Raw genomic sequence first — 16,116 nt, 5'->3', positions numbered from 1 at the left:
TGAATTTTCGGAAGGTAATCGTTTTTGTAAAAGRGTTTAATTCAATTAACTTATTCTCAATCACTCGTAATGAGGAATGATTTAGAGTTAAATTTCCTTCAATGCCTCTATGGTAAGACTGTGATATGGTTGAGTCATTGTGGTCGACTGGATCCCCTCTCCCCAGTCAAACATGAGTCACCGTTAGCATCTGCTGAACAACACAGAAACATAAATGGTAAACACAGATGTACAAACGTCCATTACAGTAAATAACAGGACATGAGCTGCACTGTGCAGCAGGTGGAATATGTGATATTCCCAGAGGAACACACACACACACACACACACACACACACCCTTTCCTGGGATATCAGGGAAAGAGTGTCAGTGTCTCAAATGGCACCCTATTCTCTATATAGTGCACTACTCTTGACCCAAGCCCTATGGGCCCTGGTCAAAAGTAGTGCACTATATAGGGAATAGGGTGCCATTTGAAAAACAGCCACAGAGTCTCAGTGGAGTCTCTCTGATCATAAGGGATTCATTAGTCAGTTATTACAGAGGCTGCTCCACTCTGCTGTGCATCTCTGGAGCAGTCTTGGATGTCATCACCCAGCATGCAACACAAGGAGGTCCAGACAACACATGAGTCACTTTCCACTGTAAACACTAATGACTTTCCTGAAATAGGGCACCTTTAAAATGGTACCTTGGTGCCTGTAGTTCGTACATAAGACCAAACTATACCTTTAGGATGAATTTGGATGTATGGGAGCCTTTACGAGAGGGGATAATGAAGCTCCAGAATCGATGACTGCCGTGCGGTTTAAAGTGTTCATGCACACACACACAACTCAATTACAATGTTGGGTAGATACAGACTAGTCCGGTGAACTTGTGGACAAATTACCAACCGACGGAAACAGTCTGAAAGTTAATTTGTCTGATGACTTGAAATAGTGGTAGCTAACATGTCTAAGGCCAGCTAAGAGCTATTGAATCATAGAGAAGATTAAAGGTTTTGATACTGTAATAGCATTTGGCCAACCAGACAACAGTCAGTCACATCACTTACATATTGTCTACATTACATACAAAACCAATGTGGGAATAGAAAATCACATCCTACACTGAATTACAAATCTAACCCTGGCTCCGACCACCCCAAGTACTCTGGTATATCTGAAACGATTACATAGATGTAAGCAATATGGAGACAATTCCACCTAGCCTATCAGAAAGCAAAGTATAGCAATTATCAAATTGTTAACACTATTAATACATTACAATATATTATAACCACACTTCTGAGAGGAAAGAGAATCAGTTGTTGAGACAGTGGATAGGAGGTGTTTTTAATCCTGGTTGTGTGGATCTTTTAAACAGTATCTGAAGAAGTTAAATACAGTACTTCAACATTAACAATATGAAAAGGCCATACAAAGTTTGTAAGGTAGGCTGTTAAATAATAATTTAAAAAATCTATACACTGACAAAAGGCATTGGTAAAATGGTATTGGGTATAAAACATATGCTTGTATTGACCTAGAAGTACAGTATTTTTTCTTTCATAATTGTTTTCTTTTCGCTAATACATAAACATCTTAAAAAAAAGGCAAAAGGCTGAGGCTTGTAAAGCAAATTCCATAGAAACACACTTCACACAAAAAAAAAAAAAAAGTAAAAAAAGCAATACAAACGGACCGAATAAACTCACACTGAGTTTTGTTCCATGATTGGTTAAGAAAATTACATAAATCATGACAAACAAGCAATCAAATTGTTCAAATCAAATAATTTAAGTTGACTAAAGGGACACAAATGACTTTCGAGATACAGTTTTTCGAGATACAGTTTGTGATCGTCTCATGATGTGTCGAGTCATGATGTGCTTTCTACTAGCCAGTGATATGATTGGTGGAGAGAAGACAAGAGTTTATTGGCTGCCTGAAGCAGATGGCCAAGCATCTTGCTGAGACTACTTCCTGCTTGGCTATACACATGAAACCAGCTGGAGATCTGTATTCTACAGTTCTTTAAAGTACGTGAAAGAGACCTAGAGACAAAGATAGACATACCAGTCAATACACAGGGTCATTTTCTGTTACTGTGTGAACAGCAAAATAGGACGAAGTTGACTGGAAGAAAAATACGGGAGGAACCAGATTCCACATATAGTAGCAAGCTACACTTCTTCCACGCAACAATTTTCCCACGTATATTACTATTATTAACAGTCAACGTTTTCAACAGCACAGCTCAAGTATAAACAGTGTGCGTTCTATAAATAAAAGTTGAAAAAGTACCACTAGCTTGTCAGGAGAAAAGACGACGACATACATCCAAGCTCCTGAAGTATAAGTAAGGCACCTTTTACAAGTGCTTTCTGGTCTGGCCTTGACACACACATGCAAGGATGTCTGGCCGATAGATAGCCAAGTACTTACAGCTCAAAAATGACAAGTTTAACAGCCTATTTGACTAGCGGCCAGTCAATAAAATGATATTACAAAGCTTGCTTGGCATGATATTGTAGTACGTTCCTGTACAAGTTTTATACTTTCTCATTGACAAATATCCAGTACAATCTACTAAGTAAGGATGTAGTAACCACATATCTAAATTCCATTTAACGTACAGCTCAATACTGAGTCTACTGTACGCGTGATCATTTTTGGATCATAAGCTTTGCTCGGTTGGTTGAGTCCTACAAGTTCCAACAAAGAAAACGGGAACCTTTTTGGCCCAACAAAATAGAAAATTCCTGATTATTGCATTTTAAACATATTCATTTCAGTAACAATGCCCTTTGGTTCAAAGAGGACCATCAATTTATTTTTTGCATAACAGGAGAAGGCTCAGAGAAACAAAGAAACTGAGGACTGAGGTTTTTCAGTTTTTTCAAACGAAAGGAAATGAACACYAGATAAATATTGTGGCGATATGATGGCGCTTTTAGTTATTTTTAGGTCAATTCTGTCCTGCTCTTCCACCCAATGTGGAACACTTCAATGTCTTCAAGCAAGATACAGTTCTGGGACTTGGACCCTTGGAAGTTCTCTTGCTGACCATACAATGGTGACATCTCAGATGATTTACCAGTCTTTCTGTTATTCCGCAAGATCCAGAAGTCTAGATTTTTTCAACATCTAGAAGTTTGACTCACCTTCTCCAAGGTCTAAAAGTTCTCGAGTCTCTCTCTACATGACCTAAATGTTTTCGAAGTATTTCTGTCGTTACTTCCGCCTTTCTAGAAGTTCTTGAAGATKTCTAAGTCCTTTGCAGGCACAGGTGCATCTTTCTTCCACTCGTCCTCGGGGTAGGCATCAAAGTTAGACGTGTCACCTTCGTGGGACACCTTGGGAACTATGGGTGGCTGCGGGAACAAAAACAATGTGATGCTGAATACATCACAGAGCTAAAAAAAGCTTCTTTTTTTTTTTTTTTAAAGTACATCAACACTAAATGGTGAGATTAATGAAAACAGTATAAACTGAAAATAAAGTGTACGTTTACATGTGTTCCCATTGATGTGTGTAATATAGCCAACGTGACAGACCTTCAGTTTTCTCAGAGGTACACCATCCCAGTCTATAGACTTGAACCATCTGTGCTTTTTCACATCGTCTGCGCCGTTCTGCAAGAGAAGACATTGTGCATCAGAGCCGTCCGCGGACGCTCTATTCAACACAATCTGGAATCAAGATAAATAACGTTCTTCTCGTCTGGAATAAAGGGTTTGAAATAATGACAATTAGCGCAAAACGCTTCATTCTTTCGCAACTCTTTGCGGTGTTGTGGTGATTCTCCTTGTATACTGGGAGTGTGTGGCTAGACCACTCGAGTCAGCTAGCTAGTCAGCTAACTAGCACATTTTCCTCAGAAAACCCTTTGAGGCACAAGTTAATAACAGACCGTGTGGTGATTTATGTTTATTTAAATCACTGTGCTTACCAACAGTTGTTTCATTGAAAAGAGACATCATATACTCCCACATTGACTCTTATGCCTTTGAACAGTGTAATTCAAAACACTCAGAACTCATCCTTCGATTGAACGTCAGTGCCAGATACATACATGATTCCAATGAATGAATCATAAAATTGCGGTAGACTACAGGGACTAGAAGTCTGAAACAGATAAACACTTTTTTTTTTTTTCCCATCTTTGGTGGCTGAGTAAAAGCCAGGCCTGCAGTGTTCCTCAGGCATACATACAAACTGTACACGACGGAGGCAAGCAAACAAGGACTAATCAATCCGCCATGAGAGTTAAGATGTGCATGGCGCCTACTTTGGACCGCTCAGTGTCTAGTAGAAATGGGCAGCATTGTGCAGTTTAAAAATAAAATCCCTCCTGTTATGACAGAGAGCCAATTCATCACAGTGGTGTAAAAAGAAAATTAATTTATTCAAGAGGAATTACAGATCACTCTACTGAGTGACACTGCGTCCCAAACGGAACCCTATTCCCTACATAGTGCACTACTTTCGACCAGAGCCCCCCTGGGCCCTGTTCAAAGGTAGTGCACTTTAAAAGGGAATATGGTGTTACCAAGAGACCCGTGTTCATTGTGGAAGGAGACTCCAGTTCTCGCTGTGCAAACACAGCTTCTCTGTTGCGTTCTATACATTTCCTGTGCAGATGGCTTGTGCATACTGGCTTCACTCCTACAGTGGACATCCTGGCTACCAAGAGGGAGCATCTTTTCAGCAAGATAGAATTGATATTTGCATAGAATGTTGTTGAAATGGCAGGACTATGAACCAGTACACCATGTGATTAACTACTAAACTGGCTTACTGACAGTGCAGGGGAAATATGTTTCTCTGTGATCCACCCTAAACCCCTGCTGCACCCTCCCACGCCTTTAAGGGTGCAAACTACCTCTACAACAACTTCCTCTACGTATCCAACTAATTGGAACCAAATGCAGACATTCAGTCACTCCCTAGGCCCTTTCCTGTCTCAGTGTTGAGACAGTGACGTCAAACTGCAGAAGACTCACTCCACAACCTGCCCGAGTCAACAAAATACTTTAAAATTGGTTTAATTAGTACTGTGTATCTGTTCTTGTGTAATGTTTTAGTATAGCTTGGGACAATAAAAAATAATTATTGGATTATTGAAATAATTATTGGATCTTGAAACTCACCTTCATATTGCCTAACCTCCTGGCTCGGTCAATGACGAGGAACTTCTTGATGAGATCTCTGGAAAACAATAGAAAGACAGTCAGGGAGACAGATTGTTAGTGTGAACTCATTGTGACTGTCTCCAGACAGCAGTGTGTGTGTGTGTGTTCAGACAGCAGATCGTCTGCAGTTTCAGTCAGAAGTCAAGAGGTCCGTCTCCGTCCAAAAGCTGACAAGATAGATGAGCTTGGCTATTGGAACAACAGATAAACTGACAGACTCATAAAGGTGCCATGGGGTAACAGAGAGGTACATCCTGTGTGTGTGTATATGTGCGTGTGTGTGAGGTTCATCCAGATAGAAACATCCTCTCTCGCTCTTTCCCTCTTTTAATTGAGTGAAAGTGACAGGTTTTAAAGTTAACGTTTTCACAACTATGAAGATGCTGACGTACGGATACTTTAGGGATGAATTTGGGATGATTCACAATGCCTTTTAAAAAATGAMAGTGTAAGTTTTCCGATGATATGCGGCCGGCGCTGACAGAGTCAGCTTTCAATAAAGCTGCCGTATCTCACAACCAACGAGCTGCCAGCGCAGACGTAAATATACCAGCCGAATATTGACAGTCTGCATTTTAGTGTCTTAAACCCTCCCAAGTAACAACTTCACAATCCTACAGCCTCCGCTCTCATTCAGCGGCTCTCTTTTACAGTCCCTACGGCAAGGACTGAAATGGGGAAACACCCSCCCCCCCCCCCCCCAGAAGAAAAATAAATAATTATATATAATAACAATCCTACTCCTATAATAATCCTTGGTCCTGGAACGAACTACAAAAGACTTTATAACTGGAGGACAGTGTCTGAGTTTAAAGCTCTGGTCAAAGAAAAGGTCACTGACCATTGTAATTGTATGTACACACTGGTCTCCCTCACAAAAGACATTTCTAACATCAGTGTTTTTTCTCCCCGTGGTTAAATAAAAATATGGTCATGTAGCCTGACAACTTTCCTTAACTCCAATTGATTGCCCAATCTGAGACAGTTCTATCTTACGCAATATGTAAGCGATAAACAATGTCACTATACATTTCTATGGAAATATAGCACACAGCAGAGTTTTGTTCTGGATCAAAATGGGGCTTAGGTGGTGGGAATGGCAGTGGTGTGGCCAATGGTGAAGTCACCAAACAACATTTTTGTGGAAATCTACACATTTTGCCTTGTGGTGGAGATCATTATTTCTTAATTTTTTAAAGCACATTTTGCCATGTTTTTATGCTATCGGAGTGACTCAAACATTATAACAAAATCAATGCCATGACAAAGGCCCATGATCTTTTCTTCGTAGATTATATCTGGTTGTTTAGTTTAGTTGTTTAAGTTTTGTTTCTTTCTTTCCGTTTGGACTAAGGCGGCCTGAAAGAAAATAAACACAAATAAACACCAAGACTTTTCTATGCTGCTATGCTGCACAGTGACCTAAACAAATACAGTATATTCTGAATGCCATATTTATAAAAAAAAAAGATATACATTATTTAACTAGGCAAGGCAGTTAAGAACAAATTCTTATTTACAATAACGGCCTACCGGGGAGCAGTGGGTTAACCGCCTTGTTCAGGGGCAGAACGACAGATTTTTACCTTGTCAGCAACCTTTCGGTTACTGGCCCAACACTCTAACCACTAGTCTACCTGCCACCCCATATTTGAATGGCATATAACACTTTATTGTTGGTCTTACACCTGTTCAGTAATACTGTAACACGTCTTATCTTCTCTGCGATASAAAAGAGTTACTGCAATAGACAGACAAACACAGACAGAGCCAGAGACAGACAACTCGGGTTCAGGTTCTAGCCATCAGTTCTGATGGATGGGAATGAGTCAAAGTGATATAGCTCGAGGGAATATAAAAAAAAAAAAGAAAACCCTTCTGTCTGTTTGGTGGCTAAAAGATAGACGGCTTGAGTGTTTGGGGCTCTATTGTTAGTGTGTTTTGTAGCAGCGGGACTGTGTGTGCGCGTGTGTTAGGTAACACTGTATGTGTGTGGCCTCTCCCAGGTATCCGGTTGGGACAGTGTGTCAGGGCTGATTGAGTGCAGCCCAGGTCCTCCTCTCCTTCTAAAGCCGGTAATCTCCTAACATTACTCCAGCCTCCAGCTGTTCTGAGGAGCAGTGTGATGGTTGTGATGGGTTTAAAGGACGAGTTCCAACTCAGCAGAGTGTGTCATTAGTGAGGGCCCGCATCCGACATTCAGCGTAGCTAGCTCTTCATCTTCTGCACGGGAGGCTAATTGACCCTGCCGTTTGGGAGGATGGTTGCGCTGTGTGACGCAGTCGTTAGCACGCACGCACGCACGCACCCACGCACGCACGCACGCACGCACGCACGCACGCACGCACGCACGCACACACACACACGTTGTCTGTGTGCGCAGGCAGGCACACACGTTCATCCACACATGCGGTGGTCACACACACGCACGCACTGGAGAGATAGGTTAAATATTGGATTTGGTACATTCCCAGATGCACATACACAACTAAAAGGTATTCACAACGCAGCCCTGCCAAATTCCAATTGTCAGGTCCTAATCATGAGTATTGGTAATGCATTTCCAAAACACACCATGTTTGTTATGGGTAGAGAGTGTGGTGGTGGACGCGGTTGTGTTTCCAATAACAGTCTTCTCTCAGGAACATTTGGTTTCCTGCACGCCAAGACCTAAATCTAAAAATCGGATTGAAATGTAATGTGAAAAGCAACATCCATACATTCCCCTCACAAGTCGAAATTTTATAAGATGGCTTATCGTATATTATGTATCATAATGGAATACGTTTGTGCCGAGGTAGTGGTAGACTTTGGGGACTTTCCCATTATTTCACCCACAATCCCCTGTGCCTGGGTGTGTGTGTGTGTGTGTGTGTGTGTGTGTGTGCTTGGGTGTGTGTACGACCTACTTTACATAGAAATCCAGATGCCGCGGGAATTCCAGCTTCCCGGCGAGGATCTTCTGATAAATACCAAAAGGATTGTCATCAAAAAACGGTGGGTACCTGGAGGGAAAAAATAAAAGAACATGTCAGAAAAACAGTCATCTCTCCTCAACCGGTGATTACTTGTAAACTCCTTCAAAATGCTTGTTCCTATTGGCAAACACTAATAAAATGAAATAAAATGAAATCACCGTGTAAAAATAGAATCATAAACCAGGTTTCCATCCAACCTATTTATGCGAGTCAAGCACGTCGGATTAAAATGTCACGACAGGCTTGATGGAAACAGCAAGTTGGTCGGTAAACTTTACAAATGTCCGCCAAGAAAAATACACTACACAGGATGGGGATCTTTTTGTCTCTGTAAAATTGATTATGCGAGAAATGGCAGTGGAAATGCCTTTCACGCGCAAATATTGACAACCATTATATTGAGGTAAACTTAGTGTCACACAATTATATTTTGTGTGGTCCTGCGTAGCCCAGYTGGAAGGGCATGGCGCTTTTAATGCCAGGGTTGTGGGTTTGATTCCCACGGAGGTCCAGTATGAAAACGTAAGTCATCTGCTAAATGATGTAAAATGTCCTCCCACTACGACATGGGAAAGCATGCAGTTTATTAGGTTACAGATGAAATAAGTTGTGATGAATATCACAGGGTGGTGAAAGTGCACGCTGATGAGCTTGATGGTGACATGATGATCAATGCATGGCTGCTGTTCGACAAATCATCTGCCTTTTCAGTCCATAATAATCTCATACATGTAGGTAGCCTACCCACATCTGAGAGCTGTTGACTAGGGGGCAGGTGCCAACATTTGCTATATATATATATATATWTWTTTTTTGTGACATAACCATCAATAGAGTTGAAAATGCAACAGAAACCCATTTACTAGTATTTATTTTTTGGTACCTGGGAATTTAACCGCAAAAGTTTTTTTGATAAAAGCGCAACAAATAATTTTTGATGGAAACATATCTGTGGTGGGAAAACGCACATATTGTTATGCAGATTTTTGATGGATGGAAACACACGTATGTGTGTGAACACACTCGCCTACGCGTCTCTGTGTAGTACAGAGCTGTAGCTTCTCAGACCAATCAGCTGCATTCTGGTGACTCTGATGGTTTAAATGGTGAACGCTTCCCAGCACTGCTCCAGCCTGGACAACCCATTAACCGTGCAGACTGCTTTACATAATGGGCCAGGCCAGCCTAGCTAAATGCATTACACATGCAGCAGACAGCCGGATAATCACACCAGTTTGTCACAGGGGCTGCCGAGCTGAGCCAGTCAAAATGGAGACAGAAACCTCTGACTGTGGAATTGGGGCCTGGAGGCTGTTAGATGTGTAACACAGACCAATATTATTTTTATGTAAAAGGTCAGAGAATTGTGCAATAGGTTCATTCAAGTCAGACGGTCAGACGAAAGCCAGATAAGACAACTATCAAAAGGAGAACTGCATCAGTGGAAGACGGCACGCATCAGTCAAAGTCGTTTCAGTTTATTGACAGGTTAAGACGGACAGGATAAGGAAGGGAGAAATAATGCCCGGTAATGATTTTTGGTCATGGCCTGAGATCAGAATAAAGTCCTTGAGAAAAGCTGGTTTCCAAGGGGAATGTAATGTCTTTAGCAGGGACAGGTCTCTACAGTGAATGTCAGAGCAGCAGGGAGGGGGGAAAAAAGAGGAAGAGTCAGGGCGTTAGAATACGAGGGGAGCCAAAGGATGAATCAACAGAGAGCCGCTTTCCTGATGGGTCCTCCTCTTACAGGATGGTAAAGAGGGAGGCCAAGTGCAGTCTACCACCCCGCTCCCCCAGGTACCCCCACCCTCCTGCCGGTAGATTAGTCTAGGTCCCCAGTGATGAACAGTGAGAGACTAGAGACTCGGCTCCTCTTATATAACAGTAACCTACGGTTTACGTAACACCTGAGGTGTCGCCAAGATTCCACAGGGAGGAGGATGGGGAGAGGAACGGATGGAGGAAATGGTGAAAACAGGATCAATCAAAACAGGGAACTACTAACATGTTTAGCAGTAGGAGTTAGGATCGTCTGTATGCGGGAGTAGGCCTAGGTGTTTAGGAGTAGATTTAAACTAGCACAGCCACAGTAAGAATTGACAAGAATACTCATCTTCCACACATTGCAGAGAAACAGAAATTAAAACTGTTTCTGGTTAGCTTGGAACTGGAATAGGCTACATTGACCAGAGAAGATGTGATGTGAGTGGGAGGGAGGAACACACACACACACACACACACACACACACACACACACACAGGTTTTCATTAAGGAGAGCAGGCTCCCCCACCAGGCAGGATTAGATACAGGATGATACAAGCCTACTGGACTGTCTGTGTATGTCGGTGTGTGTTAGTGTGTGTGTGTGTGTGTGCAAGATACAGGCGGACTGGGCTGGACTGAGTGTGTGTGGAGCCCAGTGCACAGGTGACCTCGTCATGATTATTCCCAGAAGTCAGGACCCTGGGGCGGATGGATGTCGGAGTGTGTAAACACACCACACCACGTAACTTTCAGTAGCCCCCCTCTACATTCTTCCACTACGGAAGCTACAGGACCTTTGACAAAACAGTTACGCGGCAGGCAACCTTTAGGGCGTGTTGTTCTGAAGGGAGCTTKTGTCTCCTGGAGCGCTGAGTGTGTGCGCACACTTCAAAGACCCGTGTGACGGATGCTAAGGAGAAGGTCACATTTTTCCTCACTAGAAGCCCAAGGCCACTGAATTCTCCACTGGCACATGAATATACTAGGGTGATGTGAGGAGGGACGTACAAAAATACTTTTGAGTCGCTGACAACTTCACTACCACTCATGTTTCTATATTCATACAGATTTTAAAAATATGGTAAACACTAAAGATAATTAATCAAATAAAAAAATGAAAATAAATCGAATTCATGTTACAGATGCTATTTTCCCAACTGTTCAGCCATGTAGTGAAGAAAAGCAGCGTGATTGTTTTAAACGTCTAGCTGCTAAATACTAGGCCTATCAATGTTCATTTTATTCAAAAGGCATAGATAAGAAGTCAAATCTCTGATTTTACAACATTTTTACCCATTCTGGGGATAAGGGCTATGCTACATTTCCATAGCAAAACAAACAATACACACCCAAACCCATCCTGTGTACTGTCCTGACGTTATAACAACTAGTGCCCTCTAGGGGCGGCTAATTCACATGATAGGCAGTGGATCCCAACCTTTCTTCGGTTACTGTACCACCAACTGAATTTTGCTCTGCCTGGAGTACCCCTGATTTACCCCCTCGTGAGTATTTTACCAGTAGGCCTATGGTCTCATGAATCTTTTCAAGTACCCCTGGTTGGGAACCTCTATGATAGTGTACTGAACATAACACTATCAGAGCCCTTCTCTCTTGCATCCATGGATTGTATGAGCCAACACATTGTCTATGTAATATTATAAACTGGGTGGTTCAAGCCCTGAATGCTGATTGGCTGACAGCCGTGGTATATCAGACTGTATACCACGGGTATGACAAAACATTTATTTTTACTACTCTAATTACGTTGGTAACCAGTTTATAATAGCAATAAGGCACCTCAGGGGTTCGTGATATATGGCCAATATACCACGGCAAAGGGCTGTATCCAGGCACTCCGCGTTGTGTCTTGCCAAGAACAGCCCTTAGCCGTGGTATATTGGCCATATACCACCCCCCCTCGTGCTTTATTGCTTAATAATATGGCACTTGGCAGACACTTTTATCGACTCACAGTTCAGTGAGTGCATACATAGGCTACCTATATATTTAGCCTAGTATATGTAGCCTATGTGACGCCTGCAGAAATGCATGTGGATTATAAGCAAAAAGCAAGCACTTAACTCATGTGTAGGCTGGGCTATATAGAACAAATCATTTAACTTGGTTCCCTCGTCTCAAAGAGGAGCGGAAGAGCAGCCGGCCACGTGAGTGATGCTATATGTTGCTAGCAGACATTCACTCAGTCAGTGAGTCATTCATTCATTCATTCATTCATTCAAGGCCAGTGTACTCTACAGAAGCACTGCTGAAATAGAATTTCAGGCCGCAGATGTACCATAGCTAAACGTCCCGGCGTCACTGCCAGTGTTCCAAATGGCACCCTATTCCCTATGTAGTGCACTACTTTTGAACAGAATCCTGTTCAAAAGTAGTGCACTACATAGGGAATAGGGTGCCATTTGAAACACAGACCCGGCGTCGTTAAGCTATGGTACAACTACGGCCTGTCTATAGAAATCCTACTTCAGCAGTGCTTCTGTAGGCCTTGATTTAATGAGTGACTGAGTGGGGTTCTCAGATGAGAGAGCATAGCTTAAAGCCACCAGAGTTTRTTATTATGAAACCTTGGTCTCCACAGATCACACACCGGTGGGAATGTGTCAGAATAAGTTACCTTTGACCTTTCTTCAATCTGTAACCTTCCTTTCATCCTTAAGACCGTCCACCTCTGTCATCACAGAAACACAAGGCAGACTGGTCTTGGAATTAAGCCCACTACAGAGTGACGTAACATCATAAGGTCAACTCTCTGAATAAAAGCACACTTGTCTCTCCATTGACTCGCCACAGACATTCTGCTGGATACTACCCAATGTTCATAGACAGAGCCCATTGTCCATAGAGGATAGCCACTCTTCATACATACTACTACACTAGCAAGGGATCAATTCTATTTCAATTCAGGAAGTAAACTGGAATTCCGATTCCAATATGTTTTTATAAAGAAATCAATGAGAAGAATTGGAATGTTAGTTTACTTTCTGAATATAAATGAAATTGCCCCCAACCCCTGCTACTACCACACAGTCATCTTGTCCTCTGGTGGACTGGGGCCCCCTGGTGTTCAACCCTGCCCTGTCAGGAGACATTACAGTATTCAGTTAAAACCCTTCCCAGTCAGGACTCATGACACTAGTGTTCAGCTCAACACCAGTCCTTCCCATTCAGTCAGAGGACAGGACACTACTACTCACCCAGCCAGCATCTCAAAGACGAGGATCCCCAGGGCCCACCAGTCCACCGCACGGCCATGACCTTTGCTCTGGATGACCTCTGGGGCCAGGTACTCTGGGGTTCCACACAGAGTCCACGTCCTGAACGGAGCGATGGAGAGAGACCGAAGGAGAAAGAGACATTACAAAGAGAAACAATATTAGGTTTGAACCATTTACATTCGAGATGTTACGTTACTACAACAGAACACAGGAACACGCGCGCACGTACAACGTTCATTTTGGATGTGTAGCCAATAACAGCTGACTGATGATCAATCCAAGCCTAGGTTTCCCCAAGGGTCACCCTGTACGCAGCACACACTGCACATTCCAATGAGTTTACCCTAGAAGAGGAGACTTCTGTTACATGCAGGGAAAGACAACCCCAGTCTTGTAAAGTAATGTGTCCTGTATGTAGGTTGCTCTCACAATAATATCAGCTGTCAGTCAACTGGTCCTTCAGTCAGTAGTAGTGTAGCCTATGCAGGCTGATCTCACAGTAGTATGTACATTGACGTGGTATAACTAATACAGCGTGTGTAGCCTGATCTCACAGGACTATCGGGTGGTATATGGATCCAACAGTGACGGAGCTTTAGTTTGCTGGAAGTATTGGTTCTGGTTGTGTTATTGGTAGATCAATGTCTTTGGTTCAATAGTACAGCTGATTAACACTGCTTGGAGGACATAWAAAACCCTGGATCACTATTCTCAGGCCAGCAGGGAGGGTATCTGAAGTGGGGAGCAGAATATCACACAACAAACTATCATTTTCATCTGATTTGTTTTATGTTCTGAAGAAAAATAAATAAAACGGCCCTTTGGAAAATAACTCTTGGTCAGTTGCCGTGGTGATGGTTAATTTGTATGCAAATGGTTACTCTGTTTAAGGAGCAGGCTCGAGGTCCCTGATTTAATTCGTACATTTCCACCATTAGTATAGATTTTGATGTGAACGACACTGGTCGCAGTGCGGAAAATGCAGCTTGCATTGTACATTTTTTTGTGGCATGCAACCTTTATCTGATTTACCTCAGACTCAGAGTACTCTCTGGACAGAGTGCTGCTCTACGACTGGCAAAGCTAGTCTAATAAACCGGTAACCTCAGAGCACATCCTAGAACCTAAAGCGGGTCCATTCTGCCATTAGGTGGCACTGTGGAAGCATCAACAGTGGGGTATCGTTTCACCTTCCAAACTGATCACGCGCACACGCAAGCACGCGCACACAGACGAGGAACACCACCAGTGGCAAGGCAGCCAACTTCGCTCATTCATTTGTTCTTCACACCCTCGCCGCATTCGAGGCAATTCCTTTTGCCTTCCATTTCTTTAAGTGGGTCACAAGTTGCACATCAGAGACACATCTACTCCAAATCTGTTTTACTCTCCCGGCCATAGAAAATGTAATCTTAGTCCATTTTGTTTACATGTCAGTGGGTCAGGTTTGTGTTCAGCGAGGCTCCCTGCAAAACACTACACTACTGCAGTGCAGATACAAAAACAGTTTTAACTGGAGTGCTGCAGCTTTCCAATCCGACGGAGGTTACTGAAGAGGACTAGCTGCTTGTAACGCTAATATAAAAACAAAATAACGGCAATTTCCATCTCATCTTCGCATTTTTTCTCATGTTTTTGGATTCCATCTTAGATAGAGCGAGGTTTCCCCTCCATACACTCTGTGAATATTATATGGATGTGTAAAATGACAACTTCAGGAAGGATATCTATATCCCTACTGTACCAATCAGGCAAATGTGGCTACAATTCCTAAACGTGTTATAGTCTTACAATGAGACAGAAAAACAAACAGCATTCACTCCCGCAATTAACATGGCAGTCTAATAATATCCTGGTAATGACTTGTTAGGGGGCATAATGTCTAACAATTAAGGATGTCCTGGCTGTGCAGTACACCTGCTCCCAGATGGGATAATACCTATAGGGACGAACAGCTCATACTGGGACGCTGCTCTGCGGCTGACCTTGTGCTGCCTCCAGTCTCTAGGGTGTGTGTGGTCTCAGGGAAGTAGGAAATATAATAACACAGTCCAAAGACACATTTCCGTTTCTCGATGGACAATAAAGTTGTACTCTACGGCATTACATCATACCTGTCCGAGAGCTTCTTAGCGAAGCCGAAGTCCGTGAGGCGGATGTGTCCCTCGCTGTCCAGCAGTATATTCTCCGGCTTCAGGTCTCGGTAGACGATCTCTTTGGAGTGGAGGTACTCGATGGCACACACGATCTCCGTGGAGTAGAAGAGGCCCGTGGTGTTGCTGAAGCGGCCGCGGCTACGGAGGTAACTGAACAGCTCGCCGCCTGGGACGTAGTCCATCAGCATGTATAGTAAACGATCGTCATGGTGGGTCCAGAACCTGGAAGGTATAAACAGGAAATAAACACACCGGTACATTTGAACAAGGTGACTCTAGTCAAACACAAATATTGGTCAGGTAACAGTGGTTGGATGTAGAGAGTTAGACCACACGGTAGTCTGGTCAGTGTTTGCACAGCTTACAGTATGTGGCATGGGCCTTGTCAAAACGGTTGTAGAGGACAAGTGGAAAGTGGCCTTGTGTGGCTTAGTGGGTAGGAGCRCGGTGCTGACAACACCAAGGTCATGGGATTCACCACCCCTAGTCACATACATATTCTAGAAACGTATACACTCACTGTAGGGGAGGTCACCTTGGATAAAGACTTCTGCTTAATGTCATATATTATTTATACAGTGGGGAGAAGAAGTATTTGATACACTGCCGATTTTGCAGGTTTTCCTACTTACAAAGCATGTAGAGGTCTGTAATTTTTTATCATAGGTACACTTCAACTGTGAGAGACGGAATCTAAAACAAAAATCCATAAAATCACATTGTATGATTTTTAAGTAATTAATTTGCATTTTATTGCATGACATAAGTATTTGATCACCTACCAACCAGTAAGAATTCC

General features: G+C 42.8%; 1 protein-coding gene across 1 annotated transcript in view; it reads right to left on the bottom strand.

The window, feature by feature from the left end:
- Positions 1 to 1,323: 1,323 nt before the first annotated feature.
- The window catches only part of LOC111970945 (protein kinase X-linked), a 22,097-nt gene continuing 7,304 nt past the window's right edge, over positions 1,324 to 16,116 (bottom strand). The window contains exons 3-8 of the mRNA XM_023997715.2: positions 15,276 to 15,539; positions 13,141 to 13,260; positions 8,089 to 8,184; positions 5,138 to 5,195; positions 3,542 to 3,619; positions 1,324 to 3,358 (exon numbers count right to left, since the gene is read on the bottom strand). Coding sequence (XP_023853483.1) covers positions 3,233 to 3,358; positions 3,542 to 3,619; positions 5,138 to 5,195; positions 8,089 to 8,184; positions 13,141 to 13,260; positions 15,276 to 15,539 — 742 coding nt within the window. The 3' untranslated portion in view covers positions 1,324 to 3,232. The remainder of the gene's footprint in view (positions 3,359 to 3,541; positions 3,620 to 5,137; positions 5,196 to 8,088; positions 8,185 to 13,140; positions 13,261 to 15,275; positions 15,540 to 16,116) is intronic.

This window comes from Salvelinus sp. IW2-2015, linkage group LG12 (genome assembly GCF_002910315.2).
Source record: "Salvelinus sp. IW2-2015 linkage group LG12, ASM291031v2, whole genome shotgun sequence".
In the NCBI taxonomy this organism is placed as follows: Eukaryota; Metazoa; Chordata; class Actinopteri; order Salmoniformes; family Salmonidae; genus Salvelinus; species Salvelinus sp. IW2-2015.
This window is presented reverse-complemented; position numbering and strand designations above follow the sequence as displayed.